Source organism: Cupressus sempervirens, chromosome 7 (genome assembly GCF_028749045.1).
Source record: "Cupressus sempervirens isolate cs-2001-9-10 chromosome 7, ASM2874904v1, whole genome shotgun sequence".
Lineage (NCBI taxonomy): Eukaryota > Viridiplantae > Streptophyta > Pinopsida > Cupressales > Cupressaceae > Cupressus > Cupressus sempervirens.
Window position 1 is genome coordinate 351871987 of NC_143124.1, and position 23866 is coordinate 351895852.

The 23866-nt window shown below is 33.5% G+C and overlaps 1 protein-coding gene and 1 pseudogene across 1 annotated transcript; both read right to left on the bottom strand.

The window, feature by feature from the left end:
- The window catches only part of LOC149546899 (protein EMSY-LIKE 3-like), a 103730-nt pseudogene extending 94148 nt beyond the window's left edge, over window positions 1–9582 (bottom strand).
- A 6874-nt stretch (window positions 9583–16456) lies between these two features.
- On the bottom strand, window positions 16457–18979 carry LOC149546900 (G-type lectin S-receptor-like serine/threonine-protein kinase SD2-5). The gene has a single exon (XM_089794067.1). It carries the CDS (start codon window positions 18977–18979, stop codon window positions 16457–16459), a length of 2523 nt encoding a protein of 840 aa, XP_089650193.1.
- Window positions 18980–23866: the final 4887 nt, after the last annotated feature.

Here is a 23866-nt window from a genome sequence, read left to right on the forward strand (position 1 = left end):
GCTGAAAAATGTGCTTCATCTAAATCAACAATGAAGAATAGTAAAATTGTCTCTCATGCACCTATATTTTAGCAAAATCATATTGATCCTAAGCAGCGAAGCTTCTTGAAAAGTTTCTATGGTGGACGAAAATTAGACCCATGAGGGATTCATCCATCTTTGCTCCAGACTCTGCAACTGATAGATGAAGAAGATGGTAAAGATAATCAATTTTTCTCTCACAAACCGAAATCATTTTCAGAAGGAAGTTCCACATGTGAGCATGGGGAAGAACTTGATAATAAAAGTGATTCTTGTCAATCAAACATGGATAGTGGTGGTCAAAAAGGTGTCCCCATGCTTGCACCTATTACTCATCAAAGTCATACTCTCATTGATCCCAATCAGGTTGAATTTTTAAGAAGCTTCTATGGAAATGCATGCTTGGATCCTAACAAAGTACATCCTTCTTTACTTCAAATGCTTCGAGAACTTGAGAAAGAAGACCCATGCAAGAATTATTTTCTTGATAAGAAAACATCACCTAATCCAAATGTTGGAAAGGATTCATCTAAATCTTCTTACATGAAAGAAGACAAAGGTTCTATGTCTAATCTAGGAGATGATCGATAAATGGTGCCTATAGAAGAAAAAGGGTCTATTAATGTATCAAGGCATGAATGTGAAGATTTCCATATGTAGGAGAAGTTATTCAATCATCTCAATCCTAATGAGAAGAAAGAGAAATATCAAAACCTCGAGAAAATACACAACAAATGATTGAAGATGAGGAAAATGTGGATCAAAGTGAATCTCATATTGCTTTTATTCCAACATGGTGCCTGGATGCTTTAGATGATGACTTCCTATGTGGAGAAAATCTTCCAAATCATCCTTCAATGACCATTCGTGATGATGAATCTATTGATGATATCAATACTTTAGATGCCATGGAACAATCAAAAACCACTACCATTGATGGAGATAAAAGCAACCATGAACTTATACAAATATCTGCTTTCCCTGAGGAAATGGAGACCTTTACATTTGATGGTATTGATGAAATTGTGATTAAATGATTGGTTGATGAAAAAGTTAAAAATCAGCTTCTAGGAGAAGAAGATGAACCATGTAATCTTAATTCTTTATCATGCATGCCAACTTTCACACTTCATGAAAGATGTCTTGGAGAAGAAATGATGATTCAAGATGGGATAGATATCACTGAACATATTGAAGATGAAAGCTATATGGACATGAAGACAGGTTCCTCTAATACAATGGGAGTGGAATTAAATTCCTATTGATTATTTGAAGGAAAAAGAAATCCTCTTTTTGAGCCTTCTCATCAAATAGGAGATTCTATGTCTAAGAGATTTTATGAAGAAATTAATGATGATCAAGTGAGTAATGAGTTAGCAGGTGATCTCATGGAAGAATCTGATGAAGGCAACTGTCATGATATTTTTATCCCAAGTTTGTGCTCAAAAGCTTTGGACATAGTAATTTTTTGTGTGGAGAAAGTGTTTACTTTAATCCTTTGTTTCTAGACGAAGGCATTTTTATTGATACTCCTCAAATAGGTGTTCAAGGACAAGATCCAATGGCTACAACTCCATAGATTGCTTTGCATCATAGATCGTATGAAGGAAATCCAATATGAGGTTTGATATCTTCGAGTCTTAATCACCAGAAGGATCTTCAAAAGGAGGATTTTGATATTAATGGAAGGGAAATTGAAGTGATGACCAACCATGTTGACCATGATATCAGTATAACTTCAGAGTATCTAAGACTTCAAGATGATCTTTTGGAAGATAAGGAAGAAGAAATGGATCATGAGAAGATTCAATATAACATAGATGTGCATCTAAGTTGGAATAATTTTATTGAAGGTTCAACCAAGATCATGGTAATGGAAAAAGAAGAGGGTTCACCAAGCATAGGAAAAGATTAGAAATGCATTCAGAAACTTGAGAGTCATATAATTCAACTCGTTCACAATGAAGTTATCTATGACATGCAATAGGAAGCAGGATTAATTTTAAAGTCTGAGATTTTTGATGAAGCTTGGTTATTTGGATATGTCCTGGCATCCAGAGATGTGGGGTGTGCTATGAACTTTAGAGTTAGTGTTCAAGTAGCACACTTATATTCAAACTCATGGAAGCTTACGAATTGTCACATGTTGGTCCACCATGGTATTTATTTTCCTCACCCTGTGAATGGATTTGCATGATTATACCTTGAGTCACTGGAGGTAGGGAAACCTGCCTTGTACGTAGTCTAGTTAGGAGTTTGTGGTGCTTCAGTTTTTCTTTTCGTGGTCCCATTTTTGGTGTTTGTTCCCACTTTTGTAAATTGGTTCCTCAAATGACTCTATTTTATAGCCCAATGGATAAGGCATTACTTTATTCATTTTGGACTCGAGCTTCGTCCTTGTCAGTCCTTGTCCCTAGTTAGAGCCAGCTGTTGCCCAGCTATAAAATTTGTTTCAATTTTATGAGCCATGGTTAATATTTAAAAATTTCCTGGTTTTAAGCCTTAAATTGGCCATTATATCTTTGAATTTGTGAGTCTCTAAGCCTCCATGTCTCCTACTCGTTAGCAGCTCTGCATAGCACTTGAGATTGTTGAAATCCGACTTCTAAACCTCAAGTTATTAAAGGTTAATGATCGCCACTCAAAATGCATTTTTCCTAACCTCTCAAAAGGTTAATGATAACATCCAAAAACACATTTTTCCTAACCATTAACCTCTCAACAGGTTAATGATAACATCCAAAAATATGTTTTTCTTAACCTCTATGAGGCAGTTTTTAACCAGTGTCACATGTAAGTTTTAAAACAAGGTGGCAGTTGTGATTCGATGGCATTATAAAAGAGGAGGAATATCTTATTTGCCACCTTTCTATGATGATAATGCACTCACAATAAAGACAGCTCTCAGCGTACAAGTCATATGAGCCTTCAATCCATGGAGGTGCTAAAGCAAGTAGTTTAGCTATATTAGAGTCGTGCTCAAAATATCAAATTGTTTGGTTGTTGCGTGGAGACACCAGTTCCCTTGTTAGTCATGAATACATTTCAAATAGAACTATATTTGATCATGCTTGAGAGGAAATGGAAAAAGGCAGTTTGTATCATTATTGGGGAAAAGCCTTATCAGAACCTACATTTTACGAAGGCCTCAAGAAGTTATATCAAAAGTTCATTGCAGCACAAAGCAAAGTAACTACCCATGCCATATATTGCATGAGATAACAGCAGGTGATGGATTTCCATTCAGCTACAAATAATGGAATTGTTCTCCAAGAGTAATAAATTTGATTGTCCAACAAAGAATCATCATGTGCTATTGTTAAATGATCATTCAACAAAGAGTTTCTATCTACCTACCGGAACAATGGATTTTGTCTAAACTTTACTTGATGAAGGACATGAAAAATGGTTGTTACAAAATCGTTTACACCCTCAACATTCCTCCAATGAATTCACAATAGAGGACATTGCTAGGTTTGATATCCCAGTAGCTATGGTAGGGAATTGGATGCTCACATTATGAGAAGTAGTTGTGATCTGGATGCATGTAAACTATTTGATGAAATGTCTCCATGGGCAATTTTCTTATTAGCATGTATGCCAGGTGTGGAAATATGAATTTCTTGTAGAAGATAGATCAAACCAGCAAGCGGAGGAAGATTATCAAATTGACAAAGCAACTAACGATGGATCAAATTGACAAAGAAAATGAATGAGAGTCTTGTTCAATGTTCTAGTGTGTGGGAGAGGAATCTTTGGGCAGATACATTCAAGAATTTAGAAGCAGCAAACCAAGACACCAATAACATCTACAAGGACAAGGAAGAATGTGGAAATGGTTGCCTTAGAAGGACTATGATGAGCCGTCTCAGATCTATGGGATACAATGCTGTTGTGTGCAAATCAAAATGGGACATGGCCTGCGGGTATCCTGTCGGAGAGTATGAATACATTAATGTTATCCTGGAAAGAGTGGGACCGATGGGGAAGTTGGAGATGCTAATTGTTGATATTGATTCCTGACCACAATTTGAGATTGCTAGATCCGCAAGCCATTATGGTATTATTTTACATATCCTAACAGCCCTTTTTTGTGGGCAAGGTAGATCGACTACAACAAATTATTTGCATTGTGTGTAATGCTACCAAACAATCCTTAAAGAAGAAGAGATTGCACATTCCTCCTTGGAGAAAAGCAGAGTATATGCAAGATCATAGACATGGCTCGATAATTGTTTGGTAAAATAATTAGATCTACACAATCATAGTCAAAGCATGTTGTCACTGTGTGCATAAATTCAATGAGGAGATAATGATCACTTCTAATCTGCATAAGGAAGCTATTTTGATACCACGTGATGAAGCAAATATCATGTAACACCACCTTAGACTTCTCTACCATTCTCACCAAGAATCCATGGGTGCAAATGGATAAGGTGTATGCATGGTAATACAAAGGAGCGCCAATTACGTTGCTAAATGCCTCAGAGCGATATTGTCTTGAGGAAACATTTGGAATGATTGGAGAGCCAAATCGTAAGTGAAACATATCATGGAGAATAAGGTTTGTGATGATTTATAGAAGAAATACACCAAATGCTTCACACAACATGCATCATTCAAACATATAGAGAAAAAATTGGGAATTCATAATGGCATGCATCGGGCAGCAAATACAAAGGATAGGATGTTGCACTATGATTTTTCCAATGAGCTTTAGATTTCCCTCAAGGAACACCCAATTGGGATCATTCTTGGTGCATTGGATATCCTCACCACCTATATTGCTATACAAGGAGTGATCTCTATATATGCTGGAAAAACACAGGCTTCCTTGCTTTCCTCACATTTTTTTGTATCTCCTAATGCATTTGAAAATGGCTTCACTTTACTTTCAGAGGGATCGACTGACTACTTTGATTGGGATCAAAAAGATTCTCTAGTTTCTTCATCAAGACGAATTATCTAACTTTGAACCCAGAAGATATAAATTCCAAGTCATACGTTGTAAATTATGACTTTGATTATTTTGGGTTAATATTGTGGAGGTTAACTAACCTCGCCCAAATCACATATTTGGGAAGTAGTTATTAACCACGAAGAGGTGGTTATTAACCTCTATGTCTGTATAAGGGTCATTTTGGGCTTTGCAAAGGGACTTTTTGGGTTTTTTAAATAAGGGAACACTATGCTGAAATTTTGATTGAAGGGATAAATTTTGGAAAGTATGTACACTTTTTATCTCCGAAATTGAAAAATCTCTATTGCTTTCTTGGTGCAAGGAAATGAAATGAGATGTGCTTTGGGTTTCTTATTTTAAAATAAAAATTGTTATATGCAGTAGTAGACATTCTCATGGTGTTATGCGAGTGTTTATGAATGATAATGTGTGTACTTGGTAATATTGGTTGCCTTCAAGCATAGTTCTTGATCACCGTTGTTATCAATCTTGTTTACCGAAGAAGGTTGTGAGGGTGTGTGGTGCATTTATCCTGAATGACTTTCTCCTGATCTTTAAAGTTTTAGATTCTTTATTTGAAAATCCTTTTCAAAAATTATATCATATGAGGGAGCTGCCCCTCTAAATGCAGAGGAAGGCTGCATACCAAGGGCCTATCCAACTGTTGTGAACGGTTTGCCATACACCCATTCAGAAATTCTATTGTGACAAATCTGTTTACCAACAACACTACAAACTAACCAAGGTGCAGTGTTCAATTTGAAGACTTGAGTAATGAAAAGAGGGAAAATGGCATACCTCCTTCAAGTTAACCCATTCAAAAGTCTCCCTACTCATATTAATATCATAAATGAGTCCATGCAGTCCCTAACCATACACAAACCATTTTTTAATCAACAAGGGAAAAATCACATATATTAATATATATAGTTTTTTAGTTGTTAACATTGTCCACATCTCTTGTTTGGAGACTTCAAGCATTGGGATGATGCTCACATTTTTCCATATGGTAAATGTAATATCACTCTTTCTTTAATGTACTATGTATTCTAATAACAAAATCAACTTCTAACTGGAAAAAAAATAGGACTTGAAAGAAGACAAGAATGATTATGCATGTGTGAGCATGTGGGCATATTACTACACTACAAAAAGAGCATGTAATGCTAGATGGACAGAGAATAAACCAAGCATCACAAATAACCAAAAGAATTAATAAAGTTTACTCTACAAGAAATATTTGTATTTGGTGAAGGATCAAAAAGCCTAGGAAAGGCTAGTAGACCAGCAACAGAACAAGGGGAGTTTGAGAGAAATCATAAGGAAGAGTTGCAAATTTCTACCTTTATGACTAGTTGGGCATATCAAGTTGCTTTTGAAGTAAATAACAACTACAACTAATAAAGTTTACTCTACAAGAACCCATTTGTACAAAAAATATCTTTATTTGGTGAAGGGTCAATAGGTTTGGAAAAGAGCAACATATAGGCAACAAGACAAAGAGAGGGTGAGATAAATAATGAGGAAGAATTGCAAATTTCTACCTATACAACTAGTTGGGCATATTAGTCACTTTAGAAGTAACTTGTTAAAAAATATTACAATAATCATATCCATGTATCTACTTAACTACTATTGTAATCTTATGACAATTCCTATTCATTTTAAAGTAAATTTCGAAGAAAGCCTTAGTTGTATAGTTGGGGTTATGCCTATTGCTATAAGTGTTTCAATTTCAGATCCTTAGCAATCATGAATAATATTCAAAATTTTCATCTATACTAGAAAGGGAAACATAAGTAGTAGATCTAGGTTTTTCAGACAACACATAATGAAAGAATGTATGCTAAAAGATACCAAATTTGTCGCATTGTAATCTTTAAAACCAGAACCTTGCAAGAAAAAACACCAAGTGGACAACAAAATATTATGGCAGTGACCCTACAGTATATTAAGTGGGACCTCTTAAAGTATAAGGTTTTTTCAGTGGCTTTATGTTATAACAAAAAAAAAATGTTTACTGAGTAGCAATATTTCGCATAGATATCATAATTTCCATAAAACAATAATCAAATTATTAAAATTGAACTTAAATAATTTCAATACCTTAATTGGATCATAATTCATAATAACAACCTCATAAAAGCTATTGGCTTTTGGCTACCTTGTCCTCACTTTCTTGCCCACCAAGGGGTCAAGAGTTGTAGCTTCACTCAAACCTAGAGGCTCTGATGGTCCTCAATTCCCAAACTATCCTCTCCCTACTACTGGAAGAGTAGGAGGTAACGGCTAAGCCTTGATTGGGATAGACAACACAGGAATTTTTTGAATCTGTAGTAAACAAAAATTCTCTTTTATTATAGAACTTATAAATACTTGGAATAATTTAGAAGACAAATATTTAAAGCAATAGAAAAAATAATAAATGAGAAAATTTAGAAATTAGTTGCTCATTAAATTGGTTTTCTTGTTCTTAGTTCCAAGAGAAGCTCCTCTTTTTATTGATGATGAAGGTTGTGTTGTTGCAGTAGTCGGCAAAGGATTCATCATTGAATGTGGTGGCATTGGTAGAGATGGAAACATATGAGTTATTTAATATTTCTTTCTTGATGTTGAAACAATTGGACTAGGGGATGGATCATGGGTTGGTGGACCAATGCTTATTAAACCACCTTGGTTAAGAGTTCCCTATCTCCATGCTTTGATCAAACATTTAAATAACCAATAATAAACCTTTGGTCCTGTACAACTTTTGGAGTTTCTCTAATGTTAAATAAGCAAAACTTTAAATTGAAAAGATCTAACAAGGACTCTCACAAATAACAATGTGCATAATAGTTAATAATGTTTCATCATAAGAATTTGTCGATCTCTTTAATCAAATGAATGAAACTACCTACAACATCAAGATGAGCACAAATTTAATTTTTCCCATTAAAAAACTATTTCCTATAATTGTATGTATTACACCGAGCATGAATTGAACCTTATTCATCTCAATAAATCATCTACATTGACTCTCCCCAAGATTTCACTATGCCCCTTATTAGAAACTCTAAGTTCTTTTCCCAACTCAGACATCAAACCCTCTTTTGCCTAAAATAGATTATTTTTAAAGAACCCATAAGTTTCAAGATAAAAATATAAAATTTAAGACATGTAAGTTAACTTCATCAAATATTCAAGCACAAAAAACAAAAAAGTTCTTTAAAAATGAAATAAATAGCAAGAAAAGAAAAGAAAATTATTGTCAAATAATGAAATGTGTGATAGAAGACACTGACGAGTATGTAGTACAGAATAGGTAAATACCCATGTAATTGCATCTGATTGTGCCTTCAAAGCTCTAAGAACAGAATTGTATGCCTCTTGTTCAAGCCAGTGAATCTGAGGCTCCATATCATTCTGAATTCTAGAATATGACATTGGACTTGCAAAAGGTCTTCCATTCCTAGAAATCCAACCACCACCTCTTGCTAATCAATTTTGATGAGAAGGAGGAAGATCATCATCTATTCCTACTGTAGTTTTAGAATGAATGCATGAAAATCATTTTATAGTAGATAAAACATTTGAACATTGCAATAAGATAAAAACAGAGATAGCATTATTGAAAAATGCAACAAGAAGTAAGAATAAGACTTGCAGAAGTATCATTATAGCCTCAAAACAAGAAATATGAAGCAAACAATGAATTTAACTATAAACATAAAAAGTTTAAAAGGATGGAACCATTTTAAATTTCCATTCTACAAAATTTCATACTTGTTCTTCAGTACTAATTCCAACAACTTCTATTGCTCTTCATGTTGCAAGGTACTCCTAACTTTCATTAACTCCATCAAGTTGATAATAGTTGGACTGGTTCAAATAATGAAATGAACTTGGATGTTCCAACTTATTTTTTTCAATTTATTAAAATAAGAAATGAAGGAAATTTCTACAAATGTTTCTACTACCATTAACATTCTACAATTTCAAATTGAACATACCTGGATTTAGAATACAAATAGAAAATAGGCAATGAACCTATTTCAATGTTCAATTATAGTTACAATTACCAAAGCATGATGTTGCATACCTCTGGGGGTTTAGGATAGAGAAGATAGAAACAATTATAGTTTCTCTCTGGATCTAAATTTTGGCAAACATGAGACCTTTCTAGTAGGTATGTTTTAATTGTAGCTCCTGATATTCTTCCATTTTTGTCAAATTGTAGCTCAACAAATTTACCAAAATGATTGCACAAAATGTGATTATTAGGTAGAAAAAGAAGAAGAACAAATTGCACTCTTGATTTTCCAAAAAATAAGGCAAAGCCCCAAATTAACAACTCAACTTCTAGAAATGTCTTATATTCAATTTCCTTCTATTATACACGCAATGGACAATCTTAAAATGTAAAAAGGAAATAACTTGAAATTGTTATTTCTGATAGTTTTCACATTCCCAAAGGCTTCTAGAACATGATTTGACTATAAAGAAGTAAATAAAAAATAAATTAGATAATGATCACATACAACAACGAAGACATGGTATTAGAAGATTGAGATCACAAAAAAAAATGCCACAGTGATTCCATTCATAACCAAATTACCCATTATTTCTTACTTCTAGAACTTGTTGCTCCACTAATCTCCCCTTAGTTTCTCCTTGGCCTCTCATATAAGCAAGATAATGCATAAGCATTTTGGTGGATTCTGTTTTACCGGCTCCACTTTCTTCACTTACTAAGATGGATTGACTTATCCCCTCATTGATCATCACCCAGTATCCATAAAATGTTTAAATGAATGTATGAGATAGCTCCCTGACACAAAACATGGCTTCACTCAAAAAATTGGAGAGGCTTACCTATATGCAGCATCTGCCATAACAAACACATGAGGACTTAACTCTCTAAATGTTGCTCCTTTGTATTGTTCCATCATTTGACTGTCATACTAGTGAGGAAGTCTTCTAAAAGGATTGATGGCAATTAATATACTCCTAGTTTAGGTCTACCAAATACAACATAATATCATTATAGAACATTTCTCTTAGTAATATTGTTCTATTGTTTATTTAAAAGCATATGAATTGCACTTTAACTAAGACAAAAACATAGAACAGTGTCATAAATGAACAAATAGATGAAGAGCTATCTAAATATAAATAATAATATAAATTAATTAAAATAAAACCATGACAACTTACATATATTTCATTTAGTTATTATCTAGATGCCAAATTTTGTAGAGCTCCTAGTTCATGTAAATAAGCAAGTTTTATCATATCATCCACTTCGTCTGCCAATGTTTCATAATCCTTTGGATGTACATTTGACAAGTTTACAATCACTTGCACACAAGAAAAAGCTTCTTATTTGGATCTCTAAAACTAGAAGACTAGGATATGATTACCAACCACAACCCCACCAATTTCACTCTGACAGTAATAAGTAGTAAGATATTGCATTGTTCCCTAAGCATGAATTTACCATAGCTTCCCTAAAAAAGAAGCTTTTTAACCATTCACCAAAAAGAAAGCATAAACAATCCACAAAGAAATGCTAGAAATAATATTCCTAGACATAACCCATTCATTTTCCTACAAATCTATTGGCATTTGTAGGATTTTGTTAAACTAATTGTAAGCAGTCACAATAAATTAAAAAAGAAACCTAAAGAGATTGTCATTCAAAATAAAACTATTTACTTACCAACTTTCCATCAATTGTCTGAACTTTAACCTGTTGACCTTTAATCTCTAGGACTTCTCCATCAATCTAGGTCACTTTGTAATCTTGCACCCATACTTGAGAACCTACAATAATGTTTACAAGAGTCTCTTGTATTCAACCAAAAAGACTAAGATTGTTATGAGCACATCATAAAGCCCATGTGAAAATTATTTAAAACTACTCTTCAATGGCATGAGTAAGCATTGATTGCTAGCATCTATGCCATAGAATGATGTTAATCAATAGAAATGAGAATTCTCATAATGCAAGATGGCATTGCTAGTGAGACAAAACAAGGGTTGCCTAGTCTATATTTATGCATTAAAATGATGCTATTTGATAGAACTATGCATGCCCATAATTCAAGATGGAATTCCTAGCAAGACATTGAATTATTTGTAATATTTTCTATTATCTACATAACATTACATGAATTTGGTCACACAATTCTCTACATTGAGCTAATTTTGTATTAGTTAGGGTATTCCCAACTCTATCAAACACATCAAAACCTTGTAATTCTTATAGTAATACACTTGCAGCCTTTGCAAAGGTCAAATATTTTGACCATGCAAAATATACATGCATGTTAAATTTTTCCATGCACTACAGTCACGTCCTCATAGTCACCACATATTCCATTTAATACATGTTTGACTAACCATAAGCAAATTTGTATCATCGATGAAGAAAACTGATTGAACAATAAATTTCCAGTTGTTTTCTACAAGGTTAGATATAATTAAAAAATAAGTAACATTGAATTTCTATTTCCAATAGGATAAATTTGCAAGGAAGAAGTAATGACTACTTACATAATTTTAAAGCTCTAGAATTGAAGGGTGCAAGGATGACACTATGAAAAGGTATATCACTACCTAGCAACATAAATCTTAAAAGAAGTCTAACTATATAGAAGGCTTGAGATAACAAGACCAGAATTTATATCCAATGAACAACTAAAGAGAATAACTTGCATGTGAAAAAAGAAAACATATTACACACTCTAAGCCCATTTTTCCCATAACATTTCTCCCCCTAGTTGAAAAATGCAGGCATTTGCAAGTAACGTTGTGAGGATAGATGTCATTAATGCATTTAGGCCAGATTATCAAAGTTCATAACATATTATTAGTTGTTCACAAGATGTTATTAGTGGGTGTTCAAATATATTGTGAAACATTTACCTGGTATAGCAAGTCCATTCTCTAGCCAAAACAATTAAAATTCTAATAGCCATCTACCAAAACTTATATAAACTTTTACACCTTTTTTACCTTATAATGCTCACACAAGCTTGAAAATATGTAGTATTCTTAATTCAATATTGTTCTCTTGCCTTGTAATATCTACACAACCTCTGTCAATCTACAAATTTAGATCTAAGCCCAATCATAGAGTGCCAATAAAGCACTCAATTGATTTTTGTCTAAAAAATGGCCAACTAATTAACAAAAACTAACAAAGAAAGAGAAACTATTAACAAAAATTGATTTTGATTAGTTGTTTGAATAGAGATAAATCACTGTTTAAGGATGCTCCCTCGGCTATAGTTCTAGGAAGGAACTAATAATATGGATCATTTTTAACATTAAAGATAGTAAATGAAAGAGTTTTACTATTGACATAGTGCAAGGTAGGAGAATCCCTAGAGGAGATGTCCTAGCCCCCAGCAAATAACCACAGAACAAAAACACAACAACAAGAAACAATAATGCAGGATCTGATACCAAATCACAACTCTTTATTTATAAAATAACTATTACATGTAATGTGTCAGGTTGTAAGGCCTTCCCAACTATGGCCAAATACAATAGCAATTACAATAATAGTTTTGCATGATCAATCAAGATCAAATCCAAACACTAACTAGTCCAGATCCACAATTTGGTAGAAACCCTCAAGGAAGATCTCAACTTGTTCTCGCAAGCCCACCAAGAAATTTCCTTGTTTTTCAAGTGCAGCTACTAGCTTTGATCCAACTTCATCCAGGTTCCAAGTGTAAACTGCCTCACATTCGACACTTTGTCCAAACATTCACAACTCCATCACAATTCTTCTGTAAACTGCATCACATTCGACGCTCTGTTCACAGACTGAAGAAAAACTCACTCTTCAGCTACCTCTTCTTTTCCAAGCTAGATCAATAATGACTAAAGACTTCCCTACAACCCCTACTTATACCAATATAAGCCAAAAGTTGGCGCAGATCATAAATTAAATACAAATACATAAATTAAATGTCCAAAATTAATGTTTGAGTAAAATCACAATATCTCCTAGCTCTAATGGATTTAGAACTCACACTTTGAGCCATAGGTAGAAATCTAGGCCCTCTTGAATCCCTAAAATTTGGATCCTCTAACTCATTATAGAAAATTAGTTATATAGCCTAAAAAAAAATACCAAATTCCTAAGCAATGCCAAGCTCCTCCCAGACCATATCGAGCAACCAAAGACCATGCCAAGTAACCAAAGACCATGTCGAGCTCCATAGAACATACCGAGCTCCAAGACCATGCCAAGCTCCATAGAACATGTTGAGCTCCAAGACCATGCCAAGATCCATAGAGCATGTCGAGCTCCAAGACCATCCTAAGCTCCATAGAACATGTCGAGCTCCAAGACCATGCCAAGCTCCATAGAACATGTCGAGCTCCCAGAGCATGCTGAGCACGAGTCCTTTGATCGAGTACCAATACAAGAACCCTCCAAAGAAACTACTAAGCCTTCTCTCGTGAACTCCAAAGTAGTCACCAAGAAAACCCAAGATGCTCCTACATCAATAATACTACATATGAGTGGACCATCAAAAATCTAACCATAACTTAAATGAGAAAAAACATAACTATAGCTATCAATAGGCTAACCAACTAGCTATAATCTTCTACTCATGACTAGTTACATAAACAATACAAAATTATACACATCAAGAGTTATGTTGATCAAAAAAGAATAACTTCAGATACTACATCAACTTGTATCCCATGCACCAATAATGTTATTTCTGATTTTAGCTTTCTCTAATTTAAATCTTCCCAAAAGGGGATCTATGTCAGGAGTAACACTAGAGGGTGCATCGCACCTAGGAGCATCAGTAAGTTTAGGCATCTTCTTGGTTTCATCAATCTATTCTTTCGTGATGTTGTTCTCCTTGATGAACGGTTCTATGGTATTGAGCTCCTCTGGTCCAACATGTCCTTATATGTACCAATGAAGTGTGTCAATTTTATGCCTACTTAGTATATGAGCAACATTCCTTCACAAATTAGGATCATAAAATGGCTCCGCAGTATATCCAACATAGAAGACACATGTAGCATTATATAAGACTGTGAGTTTATGATTAAACTCGGTAAGGCTTCTTATACCTTAATATATATCCTCGTTCCTTTTACTCCATAATAGTCAAATAATTTCACAAAATAAAACAGACCAAAAAGAATTAAGCTTGTCATCAAAGAAATCAATGAAACTAGCAAGTATTTCAAGCCACGAGAGGACAAGACAAGTTCTCCAACTAAGGGGTGACCCAAGAAATATGGACCAAACATGAATAGGAAAAGGAAACTCAAGGAACAGGTGAGAGAGGGACTCCATGGATGAACAAACAGAGCAAACAATAGAGGCAAGACCAATAGATGACAACGCATCACCCACAACAACCCTCTTAAATGAGACTTACCACACAAGATATCATTTTTTAGGTTCATCACTATTCCAAAACCTATTAAACATAAAGGACCATCTAGAGATAGTTCAATGACACCCCAAGCCTCATTAATCCACTGTATGATCATAGAATCATCTTAGAACATCAAGTATATTTGCTTTGAATTGATGCCAAAAAAGGAATTGTCATTCACCCATTTCATCTGTTCCCAGGATTAACTATCTGACACAACATTGCCAGGGAAGTTCAAGCCACCACTGTCTTGCAAATCAAAGAATATGGTTTTTTTTGCGAAGTAAAAGGAATGTTGAAGATATCACATAGTTCATCCCATGAACCCAATCAATATGTACAAGAGGATCACCAAAAGTAGCAATGTCCAATGTATCCCAAATTATTCCAAAAAAGGACTAAGTAAGAGCCAAAGGGGTAGATGAAAAGACAACAACCCATTAGAAAAATCTCCCCAAAGAGTAGGATATAAATAGTACAATTTATCTTTTATTTTAGATTTTTTATCAGGAAATAGAGATATACATGATTAAAAATACACCCTCTTGAATAGAAAATTTACACACCATATGAACTTGATCAAGCACATGAGAGACCAATATAGGACAATCTGATAAATGAAAGAAGAAAGACCACACAAGTGCACTTGATCTATTTGAATAAGTGAAAACATGCCAAGGTTGGAAAGTAAGATCTTGGATACAAATGCTATAACATACAACCATGAATGAAAAATCATAGTCTTTTCAATACAAATCAAAACCAATATGAATCTACAAGCATTTCCTAATAAGTGGAGTAAAATTTTAATGCCTAACACTTCTTACAATGGAAACTCTTAGGTTTTTTGGGAAAAACTTATAGCATTTTAGGATCAAGATGAATGATCTCTTTCTTTTAAAATCTATAAAAATGCAAAACAACATCAATAATGGTTTTATTGGTATCCCATGACATGAGGACATGTCACTTTTCTATTATTTTTGGGTAGCATCATTATGAGTGGTATTGGTGGAGCATCATGGTTGTGTTGGTTGCATGCTAATTAGTTTGGCATCTTCTTGAAAGTTCATCCACCTTTTATACACTATGATATGACATATTCCTTGCATATTATGTTGGAAGCCATACTTGTAATTTGATGGCCAACTTTGTATGCCATTAATTTTATTTTTGACATTTGATCATTTCATATTTTATCAATTATGAAATATTATAATATAATACAGATTAGGCATTTGTATGTTACATCTTGTAAAAGATTATCATTAACATAGTCCAACTTGTAAGTTAAAAGTGTAAAAGACACCATTAACATTCATTTAAACACATTTTAAAAAAAAAAATTAATGTAACGTTAAATAAATATCTTGTTAAAGAAGATTATAAATTTTTCATTTAAGATATATTATAAATTGGTATGAAATATTATTTGATATCTTATAAGAAGATGCATCGGGTGATGTGACACTCTTTGTCTATTTTTAAAGATTATATATGCAAATCAAACCAAAATATTCAAAACTAATGAATCTTTATCTTCCATGACCTTCAAATTTGTTATTACTGAATTTACAAACGAGATTTTGCATTAACCAAAACGTCATATATTAAAATATATCTCTGAAACTTCTTTACCACATATTAGAATAACATTTCAAAATATGTATTCCAACTCAATACATAAGTAATATACAACTGATTCATTCCACTAAATACACAGCCAATATGTTTTATAATATATCTAGGATGCAAATAATCCACTTGACCCTCAATGAAAAACAAATTAAAATGTCAAAAGTATAAAAGTTCACAATAAATTTCATCCATAACTTCTCTCTAATAAGAGGTTAAAATATTATGGAAGATGCGGGAGCAGTACAAGACAGCTCTACTCTCATATATTTATTATATTTAATATTTATAAAGCTGGAGACTTTGACCATGTAAAGCCTGTTCAACAACCAAACAGAAGCGGAGGAGGGGGGGGAAATTAAAAATGGATTATTAATTGGCAAACAGCTCTCTCATAGTCAAAGCCTATAAGGATTATAAATAAGCGAACAAATTATCTAGGGCCAGATAGCAGCGAACACATTGGAGCTCGGGAGAGCCAGACTTCGTGGTTGAGATTTGGATTGACCGAGTCCAGAAACTGCACATTACAAGCATCCGGGGCTATCGCCGAAGGAATATCATCCAGTGTATCTATTAAGCCCTCCAAATTCTTCACCACACTCGACATAGCTGGCCGCCTCGTGAAATCTTCTTGTACACACCACATTCCTACTTTTATTAATTTTACTGCCTCCTCTCTTACACTTGTTTCATCTTCTTCAAATCCCTCATATACCAAATCTGTTAACCTCCCCTCCTCTGCTTTGACTTGTAACATTGAAAACAGGCTGTTGTCCGAAAGATCTCGGCGTCTTTTTCCGCTCACAACTTCTATCACCACAACCCCAAAGCTAAATACATCTGCCTTCTCCGTGAAATGCATGTTTAGTAACTCAGGCGCCATATAACCTGGTGTCCCTCTTATCAGGGTGACCACCTCATTTTGCTCTCTGTTAATCAACTTGGCCAAGCCAAAATCTGATACCTTCGCATTGTAATTTTGGTCGAGGAGGATGTTTTGTGGCTTGATGTCGAAATGTATTATCTGTTCTCGACAATCTTCATGTAGATATGTCATTCCTCTTGCAATATTCAGAACTATTCTGTACCTAGTCTTCCAATGCAGCGAATTGGTGGAGAATATCCATTTATCCAGAGACCCATTTGGTAGATGCTCGTATACAAGCATTCGGCTGACCTTTTCTGAACAGAAGCCCTTCAGTCTTACCAAATTGAGATGATCAGTTTTGCCTAGAGTTTGCACTTCACTACGGAATTCCTTTTCTCCTTGTCCTGCTCCATCAAGGCGCTTCACAGCTACCATTGAGCCGTCATTCAAAACACCTTCATAAACTGAACCGAATCCTCCGCTGCCCAACTTCTTGCTAAAGTCATTTGTAGCATTCTTCAATTCTTGGAAAGTGTAGTGCAGAGGTAATCCTGGCGACCAATCTGAGGGATCGTCCTCATTTTCATCCATTTTACGATACTTAAGTTTCCATGTACAAAAAATGAGAAAGAGGACAAGTACTCCCCCAATAGCAGAAACAATGATAACAATAACGGAACGGTGAATCTCCTTGGGAACTGACTCAACTTTAATATAAGCAGTTGAATTGTAAAACATATCACTTTGATTATTCATGATCACAGAATAGAGACTTGAATCCAGATAACATGATCCCTCAGAAGAAATTGTGTCATACCTGAAAAATGCAGCTTTACAAGAGCAATTTGCAAGGCAGAGATTTTGACAGTAATCTCGTGAGACCAACTTGCGAATGGATGGATAATTGAAACGATAACTGAAATAGGAAGCATGCTCCAGCACCAAAAAGTGATGGCCATGGGAAGGGTTGCTGTCTGAGCAGACAAGAGATCTATGGGGAAGACAGCCTGAACTCGGCCTTGTGGGGTCAACCGGATGAAAAGCATTGTCCTCACTTGGACACCTGCACTGCCCATCTGAGCACAAACCATTGTTTCCACATGCCATTGGATAATCACACACACTCAATAGGTTTTCCACAAATGTTGATAAATAATCAATCTTGGATCTTGATATCTGCTTTTGGTGTGAATAAAACTGCAGATGCCCATCTGAATCAATCTTACAGAAGAGGCTTTTTGAGGGTACGCCAATTGGCGCAAACGCCAATTCTCTGTCACTGTAGAAATAGACAGATTCATTGTCGAACATGACATATGATAAATTCACTGGTGAAGGTTGATAAGGGTACATATAATACCTGAGAGGGGGTGAAGTGTCTGTAAACACACCGAAGCTATCGGCAGACAAGGAAGAATAGAAAATACCTTGTCTTGTATTTGTAGGAGAAATGTTTGCTATGAGCTTCTGCCCAACTTTTAACTTCTGGCCCACGAGCAGCGTATCAGTGGGATGATCAAAAGACTGCCACATTATTCCATTGGATTTGTTCAAAAGAATAAGGTTCCCAGATTCCTGTATGGCCATCCGCTGAAAATCCTGATTGGGTGTATTTGTAGACCAGACGAGAGTTCCATTTGAATCCTTTAACATGAGTTTTCCCATGGAGGTGAGTGTGAGGGTTGCGTTTTCTTGCACCGTCTGCTCTCTGTTTGAACTCCACACCATTTGCATGTCAAAAAGCGCACCATTCTTCGTTTTGACAACAAAGAATGTTGCAAACAGGTATCCTGTGTTGCATGGACTACCATAGCAGAAGAATCCGCATCCAAACTGTAGATTCAAATTATTATATAAGATAACGGCGCTGAGAAGAATCGGCCGGACGATGGCATCCTCATAATCAGATGGTGGCAAGACCTCGAGAGAATGGATATTGTTGATCCATGTGATGCCTCCTCCGTTATATGCAGTTGAAGAAGTAAGAACGGTGCTCTCTGCAAAATGCGAGCACCGTATAAAGATGAGACTCAAAAGCAGCCATAGAAAAGGACGATATGAAGAAAGAGAGGGGTCAGTTATCATTGTTAAAAACAGAAACGATATGGAAGGGACAGTGCAGGAAAGCAAAACTGTGGCAAGGGCAAAGGATTACTTCAAATTTTTATTATCGATGTGGTGACGGGACTTACACCACGATCGAAAGAGAACCGCATCGAAGTCAAGACTCGATACTAGATTCCAATTGTTTAGTTTACGAAGCCAGCACATGGCTCCATGTTTCGTAATATATTTCAATGTTTCGAAGGGAACATGGGTAAAAATGGATTATCATATATTGTTAAGTAGTTTATTACATGTGAGTTGGCATGATGGTGGAGTTGGCCTATTTTCAAGGAAAGGAGATTGCGAAAGAATTCTACTTTTAAGAAAAGTCGTATATTCAAATTTTGTAAGATTAGTTTTGGTATTTCTTGCTTGCAAAATGGGTATGTGCTTAAGTATAGAGTTGAAGTACTCTCAAGTCATATGTAGATTCAAAATAGATCATCCAATATTACTTATATTATAAAAATGTTCATTTCTATCTAATAAGATAGAGATTTTAAACATCATAAGAAAGAGCAATTGTTCATTCATAGAAGTCTTCAATCTGTAAATGCATATTATAAGATATAATATATTATCTCACTATCACCTTGCATTCATAATAAATCATAGTTATCAAATTTTGTTTCATTTATATTAATTCTTTTAATCATCTTCTCTTTCAACTAATAGTGGACACTCAATTTGTCTATATGAAGAACATTTGAAAAGCATTTTAGAGAAGATAGTTGTGATAATTTCTTAACCAAATAGGCACTTGTGTATCAATATTAGATTGCATCTTTATCCACTACATCAAATTTACAATTATTATTCATATATTAGTAACCATATTTATCCAAGCTTGATATCATAAAGATTATTGAAAACTTTATCATTGAAAGGTAGGTCAACGATGCCTCAATAGTCCCTTATAAATTTAAAATGATGCAGAACTCAAATAGATTGACAATAATTTAAAAATATACATCACCAAAATCTATCTAAAATCATACAAAATTTAGTTGATACAAATATCATCATGTAGATCAATGTCAACTCAAATATATTTGAATTAATTACTAGATTGTAAAGATTTATACATTTTAGCTAATTGTATCAATACCATTTACAAATGTGAAACAAAAAAAGAATTATTATAATTCATTAGTTATAAATAGACAAATTCAACTATACTTTAAATCATTTAAATTTGAAGATTCATCGATCACAATTTATTCATAATAGTTATTATACATTATTTACTATAAGTACATTTTTCCATTTTAGACATTGAAAATTTAATATTGAAATTATGATTTTGAACTTTAAAAAAAAATGAATGAATAATTATTTTAAATTATTTATACAATGGTTAAATTTTAAGATAATTTAATTTTATGAAAAATTCAAAAGAACAAATAATGAAAATATTAACTCATTAAAATAATAATAATATTTTTTTAATTTAGAAAATTTATACGATTTAAAAAATATATATTTGTTTAAAAAAACATTAAATCAAACTTTTTCCAAATATTTAGACTTATAGAATGAACTCAAGTATAAATTGAAAATAAATAAATTCTCCTACATAATTTTCAAATGACACCTAACTAGAGTTACTTGATAATAATTTAGTTACTGTGTGTGTGTGGATATACATATCCATATATGTGTCTATGTATGTATGTATTTTAAATATTTATCAATAAATAATAAAGATAGAATTTAGAGATACTAAACATTATATAGATCATGAGCTCAACTAAGATTTAACTAATACATATCTTAATTTAACATATTTCTCGGTTCATTGTATCTATATCATACATTATTAAGAAAAACATTCAACCTCATTAAAATTTAGAAAAATGGATAAGGTGAACTTATATGTATGTATGTATGTATGTATGTATGTATATATGTATGTACACACACACACACACACACACACACACACACACACACACACACACACACACATATACATACATACATACATATATATATACATACATATGTATGTATGTATATATATGTATGTGTGTGTGTGTGTGTGTATATATATATATATACTTATGTATGTATGTATGTATGTATGTATGTACGTGTGTGTGTGTCTATACACACACACACACACACACACATACATACATACATACATACATACATACATACATACATACATACATACATACATATATATATATATATATATATATATATATATATATATATATATACATACATACATATACATATATATACACAAATTATATTCTCACATACATACATAAGTATATATATACATAAAGATACTTCTATATACAGTGAAAAACATTCATATCAATATACATATATTTAAACATATGTACATATATGCATTCATACATACATGCATTCAAATATATATACATGTTAGAATGTTTGGAATAACTGAGAAGGGGGACGAATAAGTTATCCAAGGTCTAGATTTACCAATTCAACAAATAAACACTTCAACTTCTTCAGATCTATGCATCCATTAGCTTGCCCTCTATAGTAGATTATCAATAACATCAACAAGTAGTCCACTTTCCTAATTATAACAAACTTGCATATTGTAAAACATTAAGAGTAAATCATCAAAAATAACATCCACACAAGTTTGACACTAACTTTTAATGTGGAAAACCAATTTTGGAAAAACCACCACTAACATGTAACCAATATTTCACTCTTATGAAGTGAGCTTTGTTAGGAGCCAACCCTATTAAAGGTTACAATATAGACTATTAAATGTGCCCTTGTTAAATGATTAAATCAACCTATTAGGAGTGGCCTTGTTAGAGGACTTTAGAGTATTTCATTAGAATGCCAACTTGATTAAAGGATTTACATATGACTGTTAGGTCAACCTTGATTTAATGATTTCAATACTAATACAATGGTTAGAAAGTTACGATAGGTTTTGATCTAACTAATATAACTCACTTTGTAAATATAGATCATAGTTCAGCTCACATGTTGATCCATTGACTAGCCTTCATTGTCATCTCAGTCTTTGATCTACTTGGTGAGCTTTCAAGAAATTACACTTCACCTCTTCACAACTCTTCATAGCCTCCTGCTTAAGTTCGCCAATCAATAGAATTAATAATTTCTCCAACCTCTACTAGGTTAGCCCTTGTACCTACTTAAATAGGTAATTATAATTGTTTACCACTAAATATCACCACATATCTTAGGGTTTTGATAAGATTCAACATATACAATGAATCTTTCCACCTCCTTGTTCATCGTCTTCTTTTCTAGAAAGTTCTATTTCATGTTAATTCATTGATCTCTTACCAAACCCTATCCTTGCATTAAATGTTGTCCCTTGGCCAATATTGTGTTGTGACACTCGGTTACCATTGGTTTACTTGGTTGCTACTAACATTTATGTTTGGCACATATGTTGATGCTTAGTCAACACTGGTTCTTTATTGACACTACTTCTCGACACTTACTTGCACTTAGTTGACACTACAATCACTCAACATACACTTCAACTTCCTTAATCTTTTTTCTCATTTTCTTAGTCAAGCCTATCCATTTGGTCAATCTTTGATCACTACTTCAAGACTTCAATTCAACTAACTTCTTCACTTGTAGCATGATTTAAAACACCACTTTATCTCGTCAAAGTCTAACTTACATAGTTCCATTGTAGTTTCTTCTCATAACTCAACCTTTCCTCTAGGTACTTTTATTATGTTCAACTTCTTAAATACTCTTCATCAATCACCTAGATATGACACTCAAATCAAATAGAAAATTGTCTGATCAATAAGGTTTGATATTAATGACAACATAGCAATTGTCACAATTGTAGTTTCCAACAATATCCCTCTTCAAAATTGATGGAAAAACCTATAGTTACAATGCAATCCAAAACATGTAGTACTTTGAGAAAACTCCCTCTATTTAGTATCGGGTTTTCATTAATATCCTTATTTTCATTATGATTCACATCCATACATCTCTGATATAAAAAAACATAAGGTCCCTCTATCATGTCAGATCATGAAATCAATCATTCTAACAATTCCATATTCATAATGTCCCTTACTTACATTCTCTTTATCTAGCATATTATGCATCTTTCTTTTTATTGCATAGCCAATTGTCTCACAATATCTCCCTCTTTGAGAACAATGCCAAAGACACTACCTATATCTCATGCATCTTTTCCATGTAGATAACCTTTTGTCAATATAGAATTCACCTTTTTCATCTAGTCCATGACTGATATGGCATTTTCTTCTTCTTTCTTTACTACTTTAGGAAACTCTTAAAGTAGGACTCTCTACATCAACTTGTAAGATGTTTTGATCAACCCATTTGATGTAGAGCTTCATCTCATCTTAAGTAGCATCCTTAGGTAATTCCTTAGTAAAAATATCAGCTATTTTCTCCATAGTATTTTTATACTCAAATCTTACTTCTTTGTCTTGAACTAGCTCTCTCAAGTAATGATACTTGATAACAATATGTTTTGTCTTTGTGTAAATTAAAAGATTCTTTGATATGTCTATAGCACTAGTGTTATCATGATAAAATATTTAACTAGATCAGTGATCTCTTCCTTCATACCTTTCAACAATTGCATGATCCACATAATTTTTGAACAATTCAATCCTGCTACCACATATTCAGCTTCAGCTATTGATTTATAAATGTAGTTTTTCTTCTTGATTGTCCATGAAACTAGTCTCTGTCTCAATTAGAATTAGTGAACACTTTTAGTTCAAACTTTTCATTCTTCTTGTAATGCAATTTATAGTCCTCTTTTCTTTACAAGTACCTCAATATCCTTTTCACTTCCATCATGTGATTCTCCTGAGGACTTGCAAAAAA